This window comes from Phaethon lepturus, unplaced genomic scaffold, assembly GCF_000687285.1.
Source record: "Phaethon lepturus isolate BGI_N335 unplaced genomic scaffold, ASM68728v1 scaffold708, whole genome shotgun sequence".
In the NCBI taxonomy this organism is placed as follows: Eukaryota; Metazoa; Chordata; class Aves; order Phaethontiformes; family Phaethontidae; genus Phaethon; species Phaethon lepturus.
The window spans coordinates 102,316-126,399 of NW_010556742.1; the positions used below are offsets into that span (position 1 = coordinate 102,316).

General features: G+C 37.9%; 1 protein-coding gene across 1 annotated transcript in view; it reads left to right on the forward strand.

Annotated features, from left to right (window-relative positions):
* Positions 1–24,084, forward strand: part of LOC104625021 (collagen alpha-1(XIX) chain-like) — a gene marked incomplete at both ends in the record, with an annotated part of 124,502 nt that overhangs the window by 98,164 nt on the left and 2,254 nt on the right. Inside the window, one exon of the mRNA XM_010292541.1 lies at positions 10,833–10,910. Coding sequence (XP_010290843.1) covers positions 10,833–10,910 — 78 coding nt within the window. The remainder of the gene's footprint in view (positions 1–10,832; positions 10,911–24,084) is intronic.

Here is a 24,084-nt window from a genome sequence, read left to right on the forward strand (position 1 = left end):
TGTTATGAACTAATTCTACACTATTCGTATTTCCCATGTAATCCTAAATCAACTTTCATAATAATTTAGACTATGAATGATAGTTCTTATACATTGTCTTTTCACTCTCTTCATTTCCAAGGCCGTAGCAGCAAGGATGTCCATTAGATCTGACAAACATTGAAGGATGTAAACAGAGACCCATACTGTGAAAATAAATTCTACTCTAAGGTTTCAATATTAAGTTGACATGTTTTATGGTACTTGTTTTTGGATTAGGAAATCTAAATATCCATTATCTTGATTTCCTGGAGATAAATTAGCACTGTGTCCCAAGATCAGTGTCTGTTTGCTACAGTGTATGTCTTGCTAGAGGTAAACAGGGCCAATTATGTCCTTCAGCTCTTGAATATACAGTCAAAATGTGTGCTGAAAGAGTTAACAGTGAAATATTTTTATGAAACAACCTTGATTCTAGGATTGTTACTGCAATAGATGGATCGGAGTAGCTCTTGCTTGAGAAAGATTCTTACAGGCCTTGCAGGGATCACTGAAATAGAAATAGGATACTTCTGAAGATAAGAAACAGGAAAAAGAATTGAGGATGCCTATTTTCTGTGCACTGTAGGACCATAGGATGGTCCTTCTGAGCATTTCTTGGTAAATGGTGGAAAAATGACTACATCTATTCTGATAGCAGCGCCTGGGTATGGCAGGCCTGTTTGGAATGCATATAGATTCATTGTCTTTAGTTGCAGCTGAGGACCCTTAGCTTTTCTAAGTCATACTCAGAGGTTAGAGTTATGACATTGAAAATCAGAAGCTGCTTTCAAATTGACTGAACTTACTCTTTCTTTACCTTAAGTGATTCACTTTCATAAAATGGACTGTCAAAGAATTATAATTATTTGATTATAAAATGCTCTGCAAATGTTTCAGTTCATTTGATTCGGACATAGCAAGATGTCCCTGTGTTGGTACATCCACTGGTGGTCGTCTTCACACTTTTTAAAAGGAAACATTTAAATTTTAGGAAAGCAGACATGAGTCTTCTGAGGGATCTCAGTAACTGATGTACTAAAACTTTTTTTTGTGTAGCTGCTAACTGAGAGAAGAGACAAGAGTGAGTGTGAATTGGTTTAGCAGCTTGAAGACAGATTACAACACTGTGGGAATATATGGCCCAGCAGGACGGCTTTCTCTCTCCGCCACTGTAAATAGTCATGCGTTTCTGTTGGCAAGAGCTAAAAGAAGATGAATGACATGAGTGGTGGTGGCTTGGGGAAAATCCAGTCTTCAGAGCTGTTTTATTTGTGTAACTTCTGTGTGGCCGTGACACTTACGACACGTAATCATGAAAGGAAGATGTCGTATCTTGCTGTGAATAAGTAGTAGGTCAGATAATATCAAGGTTCATGTGTCACTGAATGAGAACTTACTATGTCAGGACTGTTCATGCTGTTACAGCCAAAATGTGACATCAGTGTTTCAGTTATGAACCCTGTTAAGGCAAAGTTTTAAAATGTTCCATTAATTTGGGACTCATGCATAATGTCATAAATTTATCCTCTACTTATAGTAATTTTTAGTTTTTCCTAATGTGAAAATAATTTATTTCTTTTTATCAAAATGCAAAATTAATTACTGAGCGGGGGGGGAGGGGACGAGTGAAAATAATGACACACTGTTAGAGCTAAGTCCAAAATTCATTTGAGCAGGGAGGGAGGGAAAATTGAAAGGGACTTGTTTTTGCTCAACGTGGACAACTGGGCCTAGGTCATTGACCTTCTGCCCCAGTGCAACTGCATATTGAGGCAGGTGGGAAATTACAGCATTACAGAGCTCTGCTGCCCTGTGCAGCTCTTCCATTCCTGAATATTTCCATAGAAATCATAAAGCAGTGGAATAAGCTGGAGAAGGTCTACCATATATGCTGGTCTCAGTATAAATTAGAGCATCAGCAGTGTTGTGCAGGGCCAGAGCATCCTCCCCACACACAGACCTGTACCATGGTCCTGTCCTCAGTCCAGGCTTGTCCTCAGTCAGTGACCCTGTGTCTAAAAGTGTTCGAGCGTCCCTGATGTGTAGGAAATCCTGTTCCTGCTCAGCATCACAGTAACTGTGCTCTGCCCTCCGACACGAAAAAAAGGAGAGAGAATTAAGTTATTGGTACTTGGAGGAAAATAGCTGTATTTTTAAAAGTGTTCAACTGACAGATATAGCCATTATAGTCTCTGTAAGGAATGAGGGATACTTGGAGGCAGGATGTATGGCAGAATTCATAAATACCCAACAGCTGTAACAACCTACTAGATGGATGAGCTCATGCCAAACTGCAAAACGGGGGAAATAATACCATTGCTTTTTAAGATGCAAAAATGAATTTATGAGCATTGCTCTGAAAAAAAGTAGAGCTCTGAATATTCCTGTTTGATGTCAGTTAACAGAAAATCTCTACTGAAATCCTAAAGCATGCACACTTAACAAAACTTCTCACTTGCAGCAATAGCAGAGAATTCAGAAAGAAATTCTTTATGCCTAACTATGCATTTCTGCAGTGAATAGAGATGGGATTAGAATTGCAGCTCATGTGTTTCTGTACATTTCTTTAAGGCAGGTATGGAAGTCTTGTTAATACAATTTCATCATTCTTGCATGATGAATTAGAGGGAAAAAAAGAAACAGCATTGTAGCGCAAAATATGCTAAGCTATAAAAAGAAATATATGAAAAAATGTATAGGCTTTATGCAGAATCCTAATGAAATTAGTAATTTCACTAGTTCTAAGTATATTTGTTTGATTCATGCATTATTCATCCAAATACATTTTAGTGACTCAGGTCATTAACTTTGAGATATATATGCATATTTAAGCACTTTTAGTAAGAATATAAAACTTTTCTATATTTCCATGGAGTCAGTTAACACTACACAAGTCAAGATATATGTATTTATTTTGTCTCCTTAGTTATGGTGGTATTGTTATCGGAGTAGTCCAAAGTCATGACTGAGTCTCATCTTTTCTTTATGCTGTCTTTAATTTCTCTGGTATGTTCTTTCTGAATTGCTCTGTAAGTACTAGATGACTCTTCAGGATTTTTCAAGTGTCTTATAATGAAAGCTGGCTATACATTTTGAGCTTTTCTCCGTAATTATGCCTACTTTATGCAGGGATATGTTCAGTCTTTAAAAGTTTAAGGTCCCTGATAGATTGTACTGTAGCCGAGGACCCTTCAGAGAGTAAACAGGAGGATCATACGGCTCTGTTGTGCGGTCTTGTCAAAATGTGGAGTTCAGTGGCAGAAGCTGGGGACTGTTTTCTGCGGGGGCACAGCTGGCTCCGCCGCTTGCCTGCTCTGGTATCCCCAGCTTAAGCCTGTGTGTGCCGTGTCAGAAGAGTGACAGGTGAGGGAAGGTAGCGCAGCCATCTCTTGTAAAATATACGATAACTATTCCTCTTGACACTCGATACGCTGCTTTTAGTTCCTGAGGAAAACGAGCGTCCGTCCATACGTTCCTGCGAACCGATCCCTTTCGGGAGTTATAAAATAGTCATCCAGATGGCACCAAGCGCTTACGCAGAAGCCGAGGCTTAAGTCGGTCACAGACAGAAGTCCCCAAGACTTGCTTACTAAACAGATAGTTGGAATGTTGGCTCCTAGGTCTGGTTAAATCGAGCCGAAGGAAGCTGGCGCACAAGTGCGGCGCGGAGGCGGAGGCGGCTGCGGGAGGAAGCTGCAGATTCAGGCCCGGGCAAGCTCCACCGACACTTTTGGCTCTCCCCTCCCTAAACAAACATCAGCAACAGATTACGCAGCTTTCCCCTCGGAGCTTTGGCAGTTATTCGTGTAAAGTTAAAATTCACTTTCGGCAGTGTTGCCTAGGAATCTCACAAATCCATTTAATGCACTACTTTCGTCATGGTGTAATTATTTGGCATTTATATGGAACTCCGAAGAGGAGGTGTTTGGTATCCCGGCTTTCTTGCTGTTGTAAAGGGCAGCAGTATTTCAAATGATTCTTCATGAAAAATCATGTGCCAGTTTTTGCTTATCTTAACTTCTACACATGATTCCTTTCTTGTCTCACAGTGAAAAAATAAGTCATTGGAATAACTTGTATTATATAAGAAGGGGACACACACCCCCATTATTAAGCTTCTCGACTAATGTTATCCTCTCTTTTCATGCAATGACATAAAGGAGAGCAATTCTAGTTAACTAAAGAAAGTATAGACAGAAAAATATATTTTCATTCTAAATATCTTCATATACATCCTGCTAAGAAAAACCTGAATTTTGTCTACTTGAACTTTTCTAATGGAGGTGTATTAATTTCATGAAAATACTGTTCAGTTGTTTTGCATGAGATATAGTGATCTTTAACTCTCACAATATAACTTACAAATATTCTCTTCTTTAAAAAATTGGGTTTAAGTGTGGAAGCAGATCCTATTATGATTACCCTTTAGTGAAAGAGAAGATGTTTTAGCAGTTTCAGTCTTGTTTTTCATCTTCTTTATGCAGTAATACTGATACCAAAGGCACAAGTGAAGACTGATAATATAGCCTCACAGAAAATTTGTTTTTCAAAAATTCACAGTCTGCTAAATTAGCATGAATGTGATTTATATGTCCTTCATTAGAAGAATGATTTGAGAATATTCCCATATGCAGTAGACTTCAACGTAAAAAATAATTTCAAATTGCTCCTCAGGATTTTAAAGGAAACTTTTTTCACTTAGAAAATAAACCCATGTCTATTAAAAGTCCTAGGTTCATAAAGTGTGAACTTCTGTAAAATCACTCTTTCAACTTCCCTTTGAAATGATTGTCTCTGAAGCAAAGTAGATTTCAAGTTAAGTTACCAGAGAGAACTACAGAAATGACCAAACCCAAAGCATAATGAGATCGGTGAGGAACATATTTTCTGCTTGCTTCAGCAATAAATTATCAGGAAAATGTAGCTGATCATGTTTTCTGGCAGACTGAAATACTATTGCTAAATACTATGTCCTTTCCCACAGAAGTAAATAGGTTGGCAGCAGTTTTGAAAGCAAAATCATGGCCTATTCCACTTTGCACTCCCAGGCAAAACAGTTTGATTACTGCCGTAGCAATAAGAGGCCAAACATGGGGTGCAAATCTTTCAACTTGCCATCTCAACCTACTTCAGTGAAGATGTGAATGAGACCATGCCATGTTTGGAAATGCTGAAGATAGAGGTATTTGAGATAAGTGGTAGTCTAATTTCCCTCACTAACTGGTAATACAATAAGAAATTAGTTATCCATCTGTTATTTCCTATTTTTCCCATTCTAGCAAAATTTGGTAACAGTGAGGTGTGTCTGCCAGGCTCTGTGGGTTTTTGTCGGGGTGGTGATGGAAAGTCTTGTGGACAAGAGGAAACCATCATAATCATATCTTGAGATCTCTCTTTTCCTCACCCTCCTGTTCAAGCTTCGAGGTAGGGCAGTAGGACAGTTGCAGCAAGTAAACTGGCTTGAAGATATCTGGGCAACCAACACTGCAGCTGTCTTGACTGCGGGGAAGGTATTGATATTTCAGCTCCTTTGCTTGCTGAGAGTAATAGCCTGTCCTTACATGAAAGGAAGCTGTTCATTTCCCCTCAATATGGTACAAACAGGCCAATATCCTCAAAATAGGATAGAAGGATCACAGTGACAATCATGACCTGCACAGTAGAACTTGTCATCTGGTAACAACTCCAGATAAGTTGATGAATTTAAGACCTAAATGAACTGCATCTTGATGCATTCTGTCTGGGATGCTGGGACATTCTTGCATGAGTGCAGCCACAGCCGTACCATCCATCCCACGAGCAGTATTTGGGTGGCTGGGGAATGCTCTTCAAACCAGTTAGGCTGCAGCTCTTCACCGTGATCACACATTGTGTTATGTCAGGAATTTGGAAATCCATGGTCATGTTTTACCTGACTATTGATTTGTGTGATTCTGTGCTGGTCTATTTGTGGGTTTTACAGAGGGATCACTGTATATATAATTCATCAGTGTGACAGCTTTTCTTTATCCTGGTGAGAACTGTGCGTTGAAGAACTAGGTCAAGCCTCTGCCGTGGGAATTGCCCACCAATTAGTTTGTAAAAAGGGTTAAGTGTTGACTTTGTTTCAGTAGATCTGTACCTTTCTTTTTATAAACATACTGTTTCCAAATTTCTTAGACGAATCATGTCTACTATAGCTGAGTCTTTTTAAAGCAGCAAGCTTTATCATTATAAAAGCTTGCATAGTCAAATAGTTAAAAAAGGACCTATTCTTAACGCTAGCAGGAGATGTTTCTGCATTACCTAATTTAGGTTCTGTCTCTGTCTTTGCTTGACTTGTCTCACTAAACTACATACACTTTCTCCCTGTCTAGTAGCATTTATTCCATAAAAATTGAGGTCATGTGTTTGCTGGAATTCACAGTGAGGAAAAAAAATGGATGAGAGTAGTTTGAGTATAGAACACAGAAACCAGTGTATAAGGGTCTATAATAAAATATTTTTTATGCCTTAGGTATATCTGCCTTATTATTGTTGGCATTTGTATTATATTTCTAATTTGTGTTGAAAAGGAAAGGTTGCTGTGCTTAGAAACTCTTTCAGCAACACTATCTATGAGTACATAAGGCAGCTGTCTAGCCTTCTGCTTCAAAAACCATGAGCTGTGTTTCAGAGCAACTTTCAGAATACCAAATACTCACTTGTCTAATATCTTACTCTTGTAGCATCAGTCATAAGCTTCCAGAGGAAGTAACACGAATAACAACTTTAAGTAACTTTACGCTTCCACTTCAGCTGGGATTTTTTTGTTTGTTTTGTTTTAATTCACCAAGAGGTCACAATAAAAGCTTTGCTTTTGTTCAGAGTGTGTTTTTAGGCAGTTACTCTGAGCTATTAAATTTATGAACCAAGTCTCCACCATGTCTATGTGGATGCTTGTCGTGATGTATCAGGCATTTAAAAATGTTTTTGTACCTGCAGGGTTGCAAGCCTGGATTTTAGCCCTTCTGTAATAAGTAGCTTCTGATAGCTACGTGCCAGCTAATATTGATAGCTTTAAATTGATTTAATTTTTTTTTTAAATTGATAGCTTATGAATTGATAGCTTTAAACTGGTTTTAACTGATAGCTTTAAATAAAAAAAAAAAAGGATAAAGCTTATGAAACTTAAAACAGCTTAACTGGCTGAACTGGTACTGATTTTTCTATCACTTCCAAACACATTTTTCTTCTACCATTTCAAGTTTAATAATTCTTATTAGCTTTTCTCTCCTGATACTTGCAAAAAATACTAGCTGTTAAGTATTGAAAAGTTAATTCCTACAGATGTTTTCAATGGCATGCAAGTTCTTTTAAAAGCTCACTTAGTCTACCGTAACATTTTTTAACCTGTCATTTTTCCTGTGTTCCCTTGACTAAAGCTTATTCTAAGTTTTGATGATATTTTGTTTAAATATCTGTCAGTATGTGCTTCATAGCATGCTTGCGTTTTCTTTATCTGGCTTCACAATCAGCATCTTTTCTCTTGCCAACACACCCCTTTATGGTTTACCTCTTATAAAGGAATTCCCAAGTTTCTGCTCTTAACTTCATTTTCAAGGTTTTGTACAACCCTTTTGTGCCTGCCTGTGCATAATGTTTCATCTCATAGCCATCCTCACTCATTGTCATAGATTTTCTGAGTTTCAGATGCACCAGAACCAGCTTACTGACTTTTATTTCTCCAAGCTACATGCTAATGTTTGAGATATTTCCATTTCACGTTCCTCAAGCTCCTTCAGGCACGTAACTCCAAGGGGCTTGCCTGGTCCATGACAGGTACAAGCCCTAAAGACTGCATGTTGGTTTAGTTCGCTTCCCCATGAAGTAGGTAGAACGCTACCACCTTCCAACCTCAAAGGTGGCTTGGCAGAGTCAAGAAAATTGCATGCATATTGGGGCATCTTGTAAGGATGCATTCTATTACCCTGCCAGACTGACGCCACAGGAATAGACTGTTCTTATATCTCACTTTGCCTTGTGCTATTGCTACACCTCCTTTTGCTCATCACCTTTTGCCAGTGCAAGACTATCAGGGTGATACATAGTGAATCATTTTAATTACTTTGGATGTTCTTTACCTGGGGAGATGGTACATGTGAAATAGAATGCCTTCTAATATAAGTGTTTTCAACACAATCGACAACATACGTATACATTCAGTCTATATTCTGTCCCTTTATGTCTGTGGTGGTGGGCGCTTTTAGTGGGTTTGTCTACCCACTGTGCCGTCCATGATTTGAGGGACTCAAGAATCTGATCTTTGATCTCCAAAGGGAGGTCTCCAGAAGTTAGATAGGGATAAGACCTAAGTAACTACTTTTGTTTGCCTTCCTACAAATATGTACTTCTTTTATGTGCTAAACTGTTACATTCATTGCCAAGTTTTATAGGAGTCCAACAGGGGATGTTTTATTCACCCCTTTAGACAGATTTCACTGTAGAGAAGTTTTCTTTTTCATTCCTCCTGCAGGTTTCATCTTCAGTTGTTTTTCCAGGATCTCATTCAGTGAATGCTGAACAGGGATACCATTGCCCAGTTATTATAGTTCTACAGCTGTGTTACTTAACGTGGCCCATGTTGTCCTATCACTTTTTAAACCGAAGATCCCACTGAAGTTAGTGTGAACTTTTACCTCAGTTTCAATGTCAGGATGTGGCTCCTTGTACAGGGTAGTCCTCCCTGCCTAGTTACCAATTGTAAGCTGCTCTCCTCCCTTTCCTCGAAGATAAACCTCCTTATCTGGTTCCTTTTTCTTGACAATAATATTGTAGGGAGAAGAAAAAGAATAAAAGTAGGTCTTAGACAAAAATGTTGGCTATTAATTATCATTATTGTGCAGTTACATTCTTGTGTAATTCCTGTCCCCTTGGAGCCTTATTGTACAGATATGTGAGGCTAAGTATTTCCTCCTCCATAAAACAGACATTACAGTTTTTCATCTCATTCCACTGCATAAAGTTGTCACTAGAAATGAAATATTAACAAAATAAAACCCCACCTCTTCCTGAATTCCCAGAATTTCTCTGTAAAGGTAGAATATTACTAACAGTTGGACAGACAGAATTCTCTGCAAGTTCCAAACTACCTTGAGGAAAAAATAGAGAAGGTTTACAGAGGTTATGTTCACATACTGCTTTATGGGTTTGTGCACATACAAGCTACATAATTGCACTGTCATTTCATCAGTTTACCACGATTTATTTGTTGGACACAACATTGTCATGCATATTCTAGTTCCAGAAGTTTAAAAAAAGAAACGGTGCACATCAGTTTTGTAAAAGATCCTAAACCTTATCTTGTTTACATTATAAACTGAAGTGAAAGGAAAAATATCCTATAGTGAAATACATCTGAGGTACTCTTCTAACTTCAGTGTTTGAAAGTAGAGAAATAACAGAAGTAGAAAAACTCTTGAACCGACTATTTTTGTTTAAAACTGAAGCCAGACTTCATTCTAATCAACTCAAACATCACTTGAAGATATATGAGCTAGCAACTTTGGCATGCCCACTTACTTTCTCGAGTTTATCTTGGGAATTAGAGATCATAAATTAATTTTTTAAGTCTTTTTTGGAAATCTGGCACTTTTTAAAATCATGATTCTCAGGGGGCCTAAGATTACCACTGTTGGGGCAATAAATATGTGTAATTGATTCTAAATAAGGAGTTCAGAATTTGAGCAAAGATAAGCAATACCTGAATCTGAGTAATTTAAATGGTTAAGAATTTAATATTTTAATATTTCAAACTCTTAAATAAACTAAACATAAGTTCTTTAATTTTGTGATACCCTGTAAAAATATGCATTATTACATTCAAGACCTTTTTTTTTAATTATACAAAGTAGAGCTGTTCACTGTTCTTTGATGATTACATTGAAACTGATTTCATATTTCTTGTTCCTATAATGGAAATTGGATAGCTTCCTTGAAGTATTTTTTTTTAATTGTGTTCCAAGGTGACTCATAAAGTAAAGGGGGGTGGGGGAGGCACTGTTCTAAGTACAGAACTGTTCTTTGGAGGTTTTATGATTATATCATACATTAATCAGATATAAAATTAAAGCCCCAAAGTTTCGAAAACAGTCTGTGATTCTGTCCGTGACTGCGAAGGCAGATCTTGCACTGAGTGCAGAAGGAAGGCTCACAAGTCGAGGGTGTATCCAGAGCACCCAAAGCTCCTGCGCCTGGTCAGGGGAGAGGGCGAGCGAGCAGTGGCTCTGGAGGGTTTTGCAAAGCCGAGCCAGGCACAGAGAGGAAGCCGCACAGGGCTGGTTCTTACAATACAGCGAGCATAAGGCCTTCTGCTATATTTAGTCCCCTTTCCCTCCCCTCCCTTCCCTTCTCCTCCCCCTTCAGTGCCTATATTTGAATCTGAGTTGTAGAGTTAGTTGTCACTCATTTAACACAACTTTTTTTTTTCTTTTTTCTTATGGCATCCTACCTTAACAAGATAAATCACTTTTCACATAACACCGTAGTTAAATATAACTATGCTTAAGTAGTGCTGTCTTACCTCTTCTTTTCCAAGTTATTCAGCCTTTATGTGGAGGAACGTGATTAATATGTTAATAAATAATAAAATAATAATAAAAATGTTTGCATCTTTTCTCGCACCTGAATATAACTTTATCCTGAAAGAATTTATTATGAATTATCTACTTTTATTATTAGAAATAAATGCTTTGTCTTGACACCTGACTCTTTGGCTTAGTCTTACTTATATATAATAATAGAGCATGAAAATAACACTGAATGTTATATTTGTTTAATGTTTGTATTTTCAGGGTTTGCCAGGGCTGGAGGGTCCTCAAGGTCCACCTGGCAAAGAAGGTCAAAGGGTGAGTAAACTTGGTGAACAACTGGTGAGTGTGCTAACTGACCTTGATGTACGACTACTTTCTAAGCGCTAATAAAAAATGGAAAGGTAGCAGCTGCGTATGAAGCATGCTGACAACAAACCACGCTGTGACATTTGAGGTTTCCCTTCAGTTGAAGGAGATTTAACAATTTCAACCATCTGAAGTGTTTTAATGAGTGGCAGCACAGATGTAGATATTGATGTTTGTGCAACATATCTCTGCTGTAATTTTAAGTGAAAGAATATTAAAAATGCTCAGAAGATTTCATTTTATTGTAGGGATAGACCATACCTCACTACGCCTAACATGTATAAAAAATATGAATTTAGGGTCATTATCTATTAACAGAAACCAGTACTAGTGACCCAGGTTTTGTTCTAGATGCCATTCTGCAAGTGTCAGAGCCTAACATATATATACAAAGGAGAGATACAGTAAGGGGGGCAGGGGGAGAGATTTTGCCCAAGACATTAAATAAACCTTTGGTTATTCTGAATTTTAATATAATGAAGTAACTGACTGACTGGCTTCTCTGTGTTGTGTTTTTATTTTCCCTGACTTACTGAATTTGGTAGCTCAGTAGAACAGATAACAAATACTTATGATTGTGTTATCACAAGAAATAATTCAGTTTTGAGAGTTTATAATCTAGTCTGCTCCTAAAAGTTTGTGAAGATACTTAGACTCAAACATTTCAGTATTTTTATGGATTAAATTATGCCAAATTTGTGGTTTTGAAGTTGAGTGTCTCCAATAATTCCATCTCTGGAAGTGTTCAAGAAACGTGTGGATGTGGTGCTTCAGGACATGGTCTAGGGGACATGGTGGCGCTGGATTAATGGTTGGACTTGATGATCTTGAAGGTCCTTTCCAACCTAGTGTTTCTGTGATTCTGTGATTCTGTGATTTAGTGTCTCAGTTAAATTATCTGAAGTGGAAGGATTTAGTATTATTTACCATTGATCTTAGTCAACTACAGTGAGTTCTTAAAGGCCAGTTTAATAATTCCAATAATAGCAATAATAATAACAGATGGCCAGTTTTTGAACAAAGAGAGTAATGGTGTGCAGGCCCCAAAGCTATTTTTTATATTGTTTTTTAAATTACAAAAGTATTACTAAATTTCACTTTAGTTGAACATGAACATTTGAAAGCTGAGATAAATCATTTAAGTTTCACAGTAAGGATTGAGAATCCATTCAGAAAAAGTCAATGTAGTAAGGGAGAACCAAAAGTTACATGGTGAATACGCTATTAAAGTATATTTAATAGCATATTAACATGCTATTAAGAATTTTATAATTACTATGACTCTTACTGTTATGAAATTAAATATCCAGTATACTGAAAAGCTATGGATATCCAGTTTTAGCATATTTTAGAGTGTTCTTCTGTGGAGTATTGAATCTGCAGAAACACACAGTTTATTACTTCTCCTTTAGGAACAGTTATAATTATGGCTGTGTTTTAAAGACATCACTCTTTGAACTTCTTGATTTTTTGAGGCAAAGATTCAGAGTTAACACACTGTATTATATATAGTGGTAGATAAACACATATGGAAATTTTTTTTTTTTTGCAGTGGGAATTAGGGGGTCGATACTTTCATCATGGGTATTTCCTATTCGCACATAAAATTGAACTGCTGTCTCACTCCAATATCTATAAAAACAGGAGCGCTGATTGTTTTATAATCTTGGCCACTCACACAGTTGCCTAGAGCCAAACAATGGGAAAGCAGACTGCAGAGCCTCAGCATCTGTCTTTATCTTTCTACCAGTGAGATGCCCACAACAATACTCTCTCTGCTGGTCACCCCACCCAAGCATTAATAATAGTGTGCAATCTTAATTCAACTCCCATGTGCATTTGCATTTCCAAAACATTTAATTACACAGTAACATACTGTTTGTAACAAGATCTCAGCCCTGTTTAATGACAAACAGGACAGTGCACATCTAATGGTTATTAAATATTTCTTTTTATTTAATTATAGATGTCATGTTCCTCTGTTCTGCTTCTAGCAGGTCCTCCAAATCTTTCACATTATATGAAGCTATTGATTTTATCATGGACTGTCTTCAACATATTGTTCAGACCTAAAAATGATATTGTGCCCATTTTGGAGACTGGAACTGTAACATGGTAGGAAAAAAAAACCACTCCAAAACATTTGAAAATATCTATTGAATTTGGATGCCACACTTGGAGAACCTGAATTTTTTTTAAACTTTCCATTCACTTTGCACTTGTTGTATTCAAAGTTTTAATTCCCACTTAGCTCAACAGCATTTTTAAGTGTTCAACTTAAGTTTAAGTTTTCAACTCTGTTGAAAATTAGGCTTAGATTAACAAGAATTGAGAGGAGAATCATTAAATGTATAAGTTAGAAACATCTTGGCACACATTAAAGCAAGATATAAGGAACTGAGGAAAATTGAGTGTTAATGGTGATACTGTCAAAAACTCTGAGAAACATGTAGAAGGCTCGTGTTAGAGCTAGTGACTTATGTAAGCAACAGTACAAAATGAGATAGAGAGGGAAGAAAAAAAGCCACGCCCGTGGATTCATTCCTTCTTTGAACTGGCCTGAGCCATACATTTTAATTTTCAGAGTGTTTTAAGTAGGATTTTATTGTATCATCCAAGATCATAATTTAAGATTAGAACTGCTAAGAAATACCAAAGGTGAGACCCTGTCCCAGAGTGGGCACCTGTCTCCCTGTGTTCACTATAGAGGGAACTGGGACAAATATACCCCTATTAAGAGGAAAAAGTGTGGGTAGTTGTATTTCTTTCATTAAAAATTACGTAGCAAAAATGCACATAAAAATTATTATGGAAATAGAATTAGTATAATTATATATCATTTCATAATTATCACAAACATAAGATTAACTGAATTGTAGATTTTTAGTTCACAGTTATGCCAACCTTAAAATACTTTTTGACATATATGTGAAATTGGCTTACAAGCGCAAATTTACGACATCACTGAAATAGATGATGACTGCGGGTTATTTATTTCAAGAGCAAAGGGGGATCAATACATTATTTCAAATAATGTCGTAATAGCTTTTGTCCAATGGATACACTGTAAATAGAGTTTACGTAGTATCATTTGAGCCAACATGTGATTACTAATATAATAAATATGTCACTTTCTGTGGCTTGGTGATCTGATGCATTACTACTATATGATCATGCTGGGATATGGTCTTGCTCCCACGTCAGAGAGCAGGTTAAGTTCTTACATGCTTAAATGATGGTACGCAAATAAGTCAGCCGTGGAACTTGTTGACAGAAGTGTGTGAAATGTCTTCTGTCCGAGTTGGTCTCCCTGGACGCTTTCCAGATAGGCCAAAGGAAAAAGAGTTTGCAGAAAACAGCGTACACTAATGTGATACGTTTTACAGAAATATGCTGTAGGGATGTCATGCTTTAATTGCAGCTGGCAACTAAGCACCACAGCTGTTCGCTCACTCCTCCCCCACGATGTTAGGATGGGGAGGAGAATCAAAAAGAAAAACAGATAAAACTCATGGGTTAAGGTAAAGACAGTTTAATAGGACAGCGAGGGAAGCTAAAATAATAATAATAACAACAAGAATATACAAAATAAGTGATGGCCAGTAAAATTTCTCACCACCCTGACTGATGCCCAGCCAGTTCCCGAGCCACAGTCGCCACCCCTCAGCCAACTTCCTTCAGTTTATATACTGTGCATGACGTTGTATGGTATGGAATATCCCTTTGGCCAGTTTGGGTCAGCTTCCTGGCTGTGTCCCTTCCCTGCTTCCTATGCACCTTCTCGCTGACAGAGCATGGGAAGCTGAAAAGTCCTTGACTTAGTATAAGCACTACTTAGCAATAACTAAAACATCAGTGTGTGTTATCAATATTATTCTCATACTAAATCCAAAACAGCACTATACCAGCTACTAGGAAGAAAAGTAACTCTATCCCAGCCAAAACCAGGACAAAGGAGATATTCAGAATGAGAGAGGTGAAACCCTGAAAGCTCTTTGACTACATCTGTGCAGCATCAAAGGATCCTGTATCAGGATGCATGCTCTATTTTTTGGCTTTGCTTAAGAGAAAACTCCAAACTCACTAAAACTTTGAAGTAGTGCTGTCATGGAGAAGAACTAGTGCAATGATAAATAAAAATTGGATTCTTATGCATATTACTTCTTTCATACTGGTATAGTAGCAAAATGCATAAATATTTCTTTTCTGAATAAAAAACCACATTAATAGTCTAGCATTTAGCAAGCGTATTAGTTACATTTATATGAGTAACTCATATATATATACTCGTTATTTATATGAGTATATAGTTCCCATTCTTTCTCCACTTATTGTGACATCTTTTCCTTTCATCTCCTTTGTTATGTCTTCTCATTCTGCATATAGCTGGTGTATGCAGGAAAAGAGAGCAACCTTCATGAGCGATGAGGTAGTTTTAGATTTACCTAGCTTGTTTCCTTTGCAGAGCAATGAAAAAGCAGGAACAGCTGTGAGCTAAAGCAAAGCAATTGGCATTCTGTTTACTACCTGTAAATGCTTCTGTATCTACATGAAAAGAAACTACTTAGTACTTGTTGTAGCTCTACCAAAAAAATATGTTCAGTAATTCATCATACATGGTGCATCCTTATTTAGGGTGTTACTTAGAAGAAGAAAGTAATGATTACGGCAGAAGAAATAGCGGCTACATCATAAACTGGCCATATCTAGAGACCATACGGTGAACTTATTTCTGATTCTTCAACCAACAGGTGACACATACCATACTCATTTACAGGTCTTTTTTGTTGGACAATCTCTTCAGTGAAATTTGTTAAATTTTATACAAGCAAGTAGTGCCATTATGTTTTTCCTTTTGTCATGGTACCCACTTACACTTACATGTGTAAGCCAGCATTGTGCTTCCTGTGGGTGCAAGGAGTCTTCAAACCTTCATTGTTCTTACAAAAAGGCTAGTTTTTCTTCTTGCTCTACCGCTGGTGACTAGTATAGTTTTTTATTTTAGTGAAGTGTTTTATGTTAGACATGAGGCCTTCCTAGATGAGAACTTTTCTTTTACTTCTGGTCACTGGGAGAAGTGGGTCAGGAGAGACAGCTACTCATTCCCTTTTCCTTATTCCTGCATGACAGATGTTAGACCGTTCTGTGGGTATTAGCTTCACACATAATTTTTCAGTGTCCCTCTTGTTTGCTTCAGGCATTCAGAGCAGTATGTTACTGCTGCAGCAACTTGATACTATTACACCAGCGCTCAGAATGACATCAGGAGCTTTAGAAGGTAATCAGATGTTACTCGGAAAAGTCCCAGGTCCAATATTACTGACCAACAAAAAATAGAAAGATTGGGTGCTAACCTATCTTTGCATGGAATTTAAACCACAGTGGACAGCTACGCCATCTTTCTGGCTTCCTGCGCTATGCAGGACTTTATTTTTCTTAATATTCCTGCACTTGAATTAAGTATATCTTTCAGAGAAGTACAGCTTCCACCTGAAAGACATCAACAGCAGAGATTTCACAAGTCTCCTTGATTTCTTTGTTCCAGTGTTTCTTGTCAATCCCACATTTCAAAATGTGCTTTTTATTTTACACTTGGGCTTAAGCCTCCAACAACTGTTTTTTTGAATGTCTGCTTTACATTAAAGAGTTTTTTAAAGTTTTTTCCCTGTAATCAATTCACCATTCCATCTATTTTTGAGAAAATTCAGCTAAGATCCTTCAGTTCCCCATGTTAATAATTTTCTGAAGTCTTTAAATAATTTTGTCGTGTTGCTGTACTTTCTAAAAATTTCTACTACTTATAATTACAGACTGCACGGAATTTTCCAGACTCTGCCTTTACTATGTTAAATGCAGTGAGGTGAAGTTTATATTTCCAAAATATAATTCTGAAGATTTTGGAACTTAATGATTAATTTCAGTTGGATATCTTTGTAGCGGGGGTTTTCCCTGCACTTGATGCATTTTTTATAAATATTTTTTTTTCTGAAAATTATTTATTTTTTGAGATAATATTTTAGGGAATTCCCAGAATTCTCTAAATACAAAGCATCAAAGCAACTTTGTTAGGCAGCTATACTGTGAAATCCAGAAATGGTCATTTTTCATTCTCGCTTGGTCTGTAGAAAAGCCAGGCCCAGCATGCAGCTAACATGCACAGCAGGTTGTGCAGCAGTTTCTGCTTCTTTGAGATCTTCTTCATATATTCTTGAGTGACTGGGCACTTTTTCTGGGATTTGGACACTTCTGGGAAACCTCTGAGGAAACTGAGGGTGCCTGCTGCTGCCAGGTATGGCTAAGGTAAGGGTAGCTCTAGCAGCTTCTAAAGAACTCCATCAGCAGCACTTGATCAGAGGGTGCCTGCAGCCTTTCTTCCAGCTGACCCCTGATTAAGGAGGGTCAAGCACCCTTTTAGCCCAGGCCAGGAAGAGGACTACATAACAGCCAGGCAATGCAGCAGTTTGTGCAGCGGTAACAGAAGCAGCTAACAGGTATGGAGCAGTTTCCACAGCAGTTCACACAGAGAATCACACACAGAATCACTAAGGTTGGAAAGGACCTTCAAGATCATCAAGTCCAACCATTAACCCAACACCACCATGGCCCCTAAGCCATGTCCTGAAGCGCCACATCCACACGTTTTTTGAACGCTTCCAGAGATGGTGACTCCACCACCTCCCTGGGCAGCCTGTTCCAATGCTTGACCACATGCAGAAGGCCACAAAGAGGTCAGCAAACTTTCTTTGTCCACCATACACATCCTTAAAGATGATGATCACAAGACGCAGGACTCAGGTGCTACTGAAGTAACTGTTGTCCAACTTTTGCACCCAGCCAGTTTCAAATGGAGGACACAGCTCTGTAAGTCCATGGGGCCTGATGGGTTTCATCCCCAAGTGCAGAGGGAGATGGCTGATGTCATTGCAAGGCCACTATCTTTGAATGGTCATGGTGACAGAGAGAGGTTCCTGAAGACTGGAAGAGGGCAGATATCACTTCTATCTTCAAGAAGGAAGATCTGGGGAACTTCAAGCCAATCAGCCTCACTTCAGTCCCTGGGAATGTGATAGAGGAAATCATCCTGGAAAACATTTCCAAACACATGAAGGACAAGCAGGTGATTGGGATAGTCTGCACAGATTTATGAAGGGGAAATCATGCTTGACCATACATTGCCTTCTACAATGAGATGACTGGCTTTGTGGATGAGAGGTGAGAAGTGAATGTTGTTGACCTCATCTTTAGTGTCAAAAATTTTGCTCTCTCCCATAATTTCATCTCATCAACTTCATAGACAAGCTGACAAAGTACAGGTTACATACATGAACAGTAGTGTGGTGGATTGAAAACCTGAAAACCAGCTGAACAAGTGGGCCCAGAGAGTTGTGGCCAGTGGCATGAAGTCCAACTGGAGACGAGTCACTAGCAATGTATCCCAGGACTCGGTACTGGAGCCAGTACTGTCCAGCATCTTCATTAACAACCTGGACAATGGGGCAGAACATAGCAGAGAACTGGGGCAAGAGGAATCGCATGAAGTTCAACAAGGGAAAATGCAAAATCCTCCATCTAGGGAGAAATAACCCCAGGTATCAGTATCCACTGGAAGCAAACTCTCTGGGAAGAATTGTGGAGAAGAATCAGCTAGACAAGAAGCAGACTATGAGTCAGCAATGCAGCCTCATGGCAATGAAAAGGCCAATAATTTCCTAGGCTGCATTTGGAAGAGCATTGCCAGCAAGTCAGGGGAGATATCCTTCCCCTTTGGTCAGCACTGATGAGACCACATCAGGGAAGACATGGACTTAACTAAAGTGGGTCTAGCACAGGGCCACAAAGCAGATTAAAGGGACTGGAGTATCTTTCATAAAAGGAGAGGCTGAGAGAGCTGGGACTCTTCAACCAGGAGAAGAAAAGGAGAAAAGGGTCAGGGGGGATCTTACCAGTGCGTATAAATACCTGATGGGAGGGAATGAAAAAGAGGGAGCCAGATTCTCCTCAGTAGTAACCAGTGACAAGACAAGAGGCAAGTGGTACAAATTAAAACCCAACAAATTCCATCTGAACACAAGAAAACACTTTGTTATTGTGAGGATGGTCAAATACTGATACAAGTTGCCCGGAGAGGTTATGGAGCCTCCATCTGTTGAGTTATTCAGAAGTTGAGTAGACACAGTCCTGGATAATTGATCCTGCCTGAGGAGGGGGATTATACTAGGTGATCTCAAGAGGTTCCTTCCAACCCAGATGATTCTGTGATTTTTATTTAACTAGCTCTAGCTTATTCTCAGCATAGCTGCCAACAACTTCATTTTTATGGTTTAATAGGATTTTTGGAAATGTTTCGTATGTATTTAAACAGGCTGATTCTCCACTGTGGTGGTTTTCCTGGTTCCAGTGATGAATTCAGTTCAAACATTTATAAATTTTTCTACAATACCACAGTTGTGTTCTTGACTGTATTCCTTGGGAAGTTGTAGGTGTCTTGAAGTAAATATTTTTGAAACTACTTCCTTATTTCCAATTGTTGTGTTTATAATACCAAATATTCACTTAAGAGGAGGTTATTTTAGCATTATCTTGGTAATAAATTAAACACCTCATAAAACTGAGAGTTCTTTAGGTTGTCATGTCTAGTGTTTCAGCATTGATTTCACTAAAATTACGTGTTTGGAGGGAGCTTGTGAAACTGCTACATTTGCCTTATGTTAATAATCAATTTAATCTCTGAGATTACAAATTTTTCTGATCAAGTATGAGTAAAATTATTATGACACAGTGGAAAATCTTCCTAAATAAGTAAATGGGTGGGGAGCTATTAGATTTTCTTAACATAGTTATTTAGAGCGACGCCAAAATTAATTTAAATTCAGTTTGCATTTATCTGGTTTATGGAACTTAAATATTTCTTTGACATAATTTGTTTTCTAGTTCAGTGAGTAAATGTTGTACTCAACCAATTGTAAAACAAGCTTTACAGAGCAAAGATAATTACTGCATAGGAGGTCAGGCTCCTGGCACAGAGCAAACAGTATTTTTCACAGCTACAGCTCTCGAGTTTTGGAATCTCTTTTAATCTTCTCAGTTCTTCTTGACTTTGATGTAAGTTGTTTTTAAGTATGCAAAGCTCCAGTCTGACTTTATCTTTAAGTTGGAGTGCTGTACGTTCCTTCACTCGGGCATTTAACAGTCTAAAAATGGTTGATGTAAAAGAGGGAGATAATTTTCAGGTTTTCTACCAGAATGTCTTTACCTTAAAAGCGAAGTAAATAACCAGTAAGGTAGGATATAGCTTAAAAAAATATATTTTTTTTTCCCACTTTGGCATTTAAAAATGGTATGAAAATGTTATAATTTAGAATGTTGAAGGCAGATTTGTCAATTAGAATATAGTTCTATATTTTTTCCATTGAGTAAATTAAAATCTAACTTTTAATGGAATAGCAGAAATTATTTCACTTGTAAAATCTCATTTAGAATTTTCAGGCTCCATTCCAAATACTCTATTATCAATATTCCTTTTAACATGTCTTAGCAAAAGGTATAGCAACATGAGAGAATAGGAAATTATTTCTTGTAATTAAAAATTAAGATGTTTATTATAAAAATATCTAAATGTAGTTGAAAGATATTTCTACAAGTGATTTTGAATTTAAAATGCACTTTTGTGAATACACTTGAAAAATTGTGATGGTTGTGGCATTTCATTTCTTGGCACTGCTATGCCTGTTTAAGGACTTTTTTTGATGTTTGTTACATGCATTTTAATAATATTATATAGTCCGGCTAGGTGCTCTCTTTTACCATCTTATTAATACAAAGATGAAGAAACTCGAGGTTTTTGGAAGTCATTCCTAAAATTAGAAAGCCAAGGTTTATCACAGGAATGCGTGTGCATTAGCAAGGAACTCCCTAGTGACTGCTCTTCCAAAACAGGGGATTAGGGTCTGTGCGCTGTATTCTGTGAGCATCTTTCTGTGAAAGGCTTTAGTGGGATATGAGGGGCAGACTTTCACTTGTTTTCTGCAGACAGCTTAATTTCTTGCCTTCTGGCCTTATTTCCTCTGAGTTTATTCAGGTTTAACATTTAATACAGAGGTTAATTTGTAACACTGGTTACCATAATACATCTTCAAGGCCAAGGTTAATAGGATTGAAGAAGGAATTGTACATTCAAGTCCTAACGCTGTATTACTGAAGTTAAAAAGGTTCATTGACTGCAACATAGATTTCCAATTTAGGAAAGAAAATATCCAAACTGTAAGATTTCTAAGGATGAAAAATAATTGAGCAACTGCGACACTATCAAAGTTGATGACAAAACTCTTATTAAGAGCAGTTATACAGTTAGGTGATTAAATGTCAAAACCTTCTTTTAAATATTACCAATTTTTTTTTTGCTAAATGCAAAATGGAAAATAATGACTATGTATTCAGGCTGTGCATTTGTTGTATGTTTGTAATTTTCACTTTGTGTACTGTCAGATAGTTGATTGGGATCCTGGAGAACCTTCTCCTGTCCCACAACTCATCAGTAGATGCGCACTGTTGTGTAACTGGGTTGAATAGGTGATTGCTCTGATTTTTGTGATTAATTCTAATCTTCTGTTTCCAATTAGCTCTTGAACTGGCTTCATTACAGATACTGCCATGTGATGTCTGCCTTCATTCCCCTAAAACAGCAGTCTGGCAAACTTTTTCTGGTAAAGCATGGAGCAGAGGACTGTCACCAGCTTTGAGCTGGGCTGGGTTTCCCCTGGGTTAGAGTTGGTTGGAGCTCTGCAAGCTCCAGGTGAGCTGCCAGGAGCACCAGGTTGTGACTATAGACAGAGAGGGAAAACCGGGAAATTCATATGGACTAGGCATATCAGCTTAGAGCACTGAGGCAAAGGATAGTCTCTTTTCTGTACTCTGAATTCGCGTAGGTACTGGGACTTGTCTGAGTGCTTGGTGGCAACTTTGGGCAACTGGAGAAACAGTCTTTGAACTGCCCAGACCTCTACTCACATGACTGCGTTTAGGTGCCCAAGGAGCTGGCAGGGAGGCATGGGTTGGACGCTCTGAGATGGGGGTCTTTACTTTCCACCTGCCTCCTGCTTCGGGTACATCTGTCCCTTCATCAGTCTGGTTTTGAGGATTATTCAAGAGAATCTTAGTTTAGCTTGGCAAATGAGTTACACAAGCCTCATTAATCTTGCATAATAACGACAGTAGTTAAGACTTTAAAGCCCAGCTTTCTACTTTCTCTAGAAGTAGTTCCTGTTTTGAAATGTGATGATGTGTTTCAGGAACTGCTAATTAGCGGTTTCCCTTGAAAATTCACACGAGCTTATTCTAAGAACTTTCCCCTTCGTACTCAAGTATGGGTTCTTTAAATTATTCATTTCATAAATCATGTCAGCGTTCCTACATAACTCTGCTTGATTTTATCCAAAAATAATCTGCAGCTTATTTTTAGACACTAGGATCAGCGATCTTACTCTTCTATAGTTAGAGATATGTGAATAGATGGATGCAACATGATACGGCAGGGGGTTAGAGCAATATAGACCTTGAATTCTTGCATTGCGTGTAGGACCTGCAGCGGTGCCCAGGGGCGGCAGTCAGAATCGGAGCACAAGTTTATGGAAGGATGCACAGAGCCTCTCCTCTGAACAGCTTCCATCTAATGTAAAGCAAAACTCGTCAAGTCATTTTGATTAACAGAAGGGGCGACGGAAGAGAGGAATAAAGAGTGCAGTTGACTGCGTACTTCAGCTAGGCACTCAGCTGGGGGTTACTGAAGCATATAATTTCTCATTTATTTTATTTTTAATATTTTATCTTTTTTGCCCCTAGCCAAGCAGTTGTTATTTGAATGATTTGTGTGTGTATTGTAGCTGAAGTTTGTCTTATGGAAAAGAGGAAAGTAGCCAACTGTCCAAATTAGTTGAGGGCAGGCATTTCACGAGTCAGGGGGACAGGTTGCAATATCAGTAACATTTAGACAACTTCTTATCACATTGATTGCCAATAAAAATGTATGCAGCACAAAGGAAATAACCAGCAGCTGTTTTGGTTTTCCTTTCTTTAGATATTATTCTAAGTAGCATTAGAGGACTTGTTGACACCACTTATCTTTTTTAAATTAGTGTAGGTGGTATTGCACTTTTTATTTAGTTAGAAGTATGTGATGCCTAGAACATTTATTTCTATTTTGAATGGTTTTATAACCTCACTATTTGCTCAGTCAACTCAATAAAGGTAATAGGCCTCCAGTGCCGGCTGCCTGCCCCATGCACAGCACTAGGGCAGCGAGTACAGCTCTCACGGTGCTGCCGAGACCTGCTTCTGAACAGGAGATGAGAACTGTGGCTCTCTGCTAAGCCCACTCGACAAGCCAGAGAGGGCACAGAGATATTTTTCACTTCTTTCTTGCCAGAAGGAAGATGCAGAATCAAACTGTAAATATTTAGTCACAGTCTGGCTCATGGTCTGCTCAAGGCAAGATCATAATGGGCTTATCAAAAACATTCTTCTAATTGTTTTAATTACCCTAACCAAAAACATAAACTACTTTTATCTACTTACACTCTTATTATACTGTATATTTTAATTTTTTCCATACTGATGCTGGGAAGTCATAGAGAAGCAAGAGTGCTAGCAAGTAGATGGAGCTGTGTGTATCCGTAACATTTAGATCTCTGTATCTGAAAGGCATTGCTGAAAGGTAGTGGTCTTTTACATATTCCTGTGTTAAAATTAAAGTATCAGACAGTTTAGAAGGGTACATGTAGGATAAAAAAAGGACTTTTGCTCCTCTAAAAAAGCTGATGCTTCATACCAATCTGTGTGATTGTTTACAGGTTTTTTGTACACATGGCACATAGTATAATAATGAATATTATAACGATTGGATAAAAGGTAGGGCAAGTGTTTCTTCTGTGTTTCACCAGGTCAGTGTTCTGGTAATTAGTAAATGACAGTGAAAAATAACTACCCACAATTTCTATTTTTTTTTTATAACTGATTCTTCAGCATGTTCATCAAGTTTTGATTTTGCAATATGTCATAAATCACATTTTAGCGCATCTTGTAAATAGAGATAAAATTGCCTTCCCAACATATTCCATGTTTTCCTGTGTAATTAACACCTCGTTCACAGCTG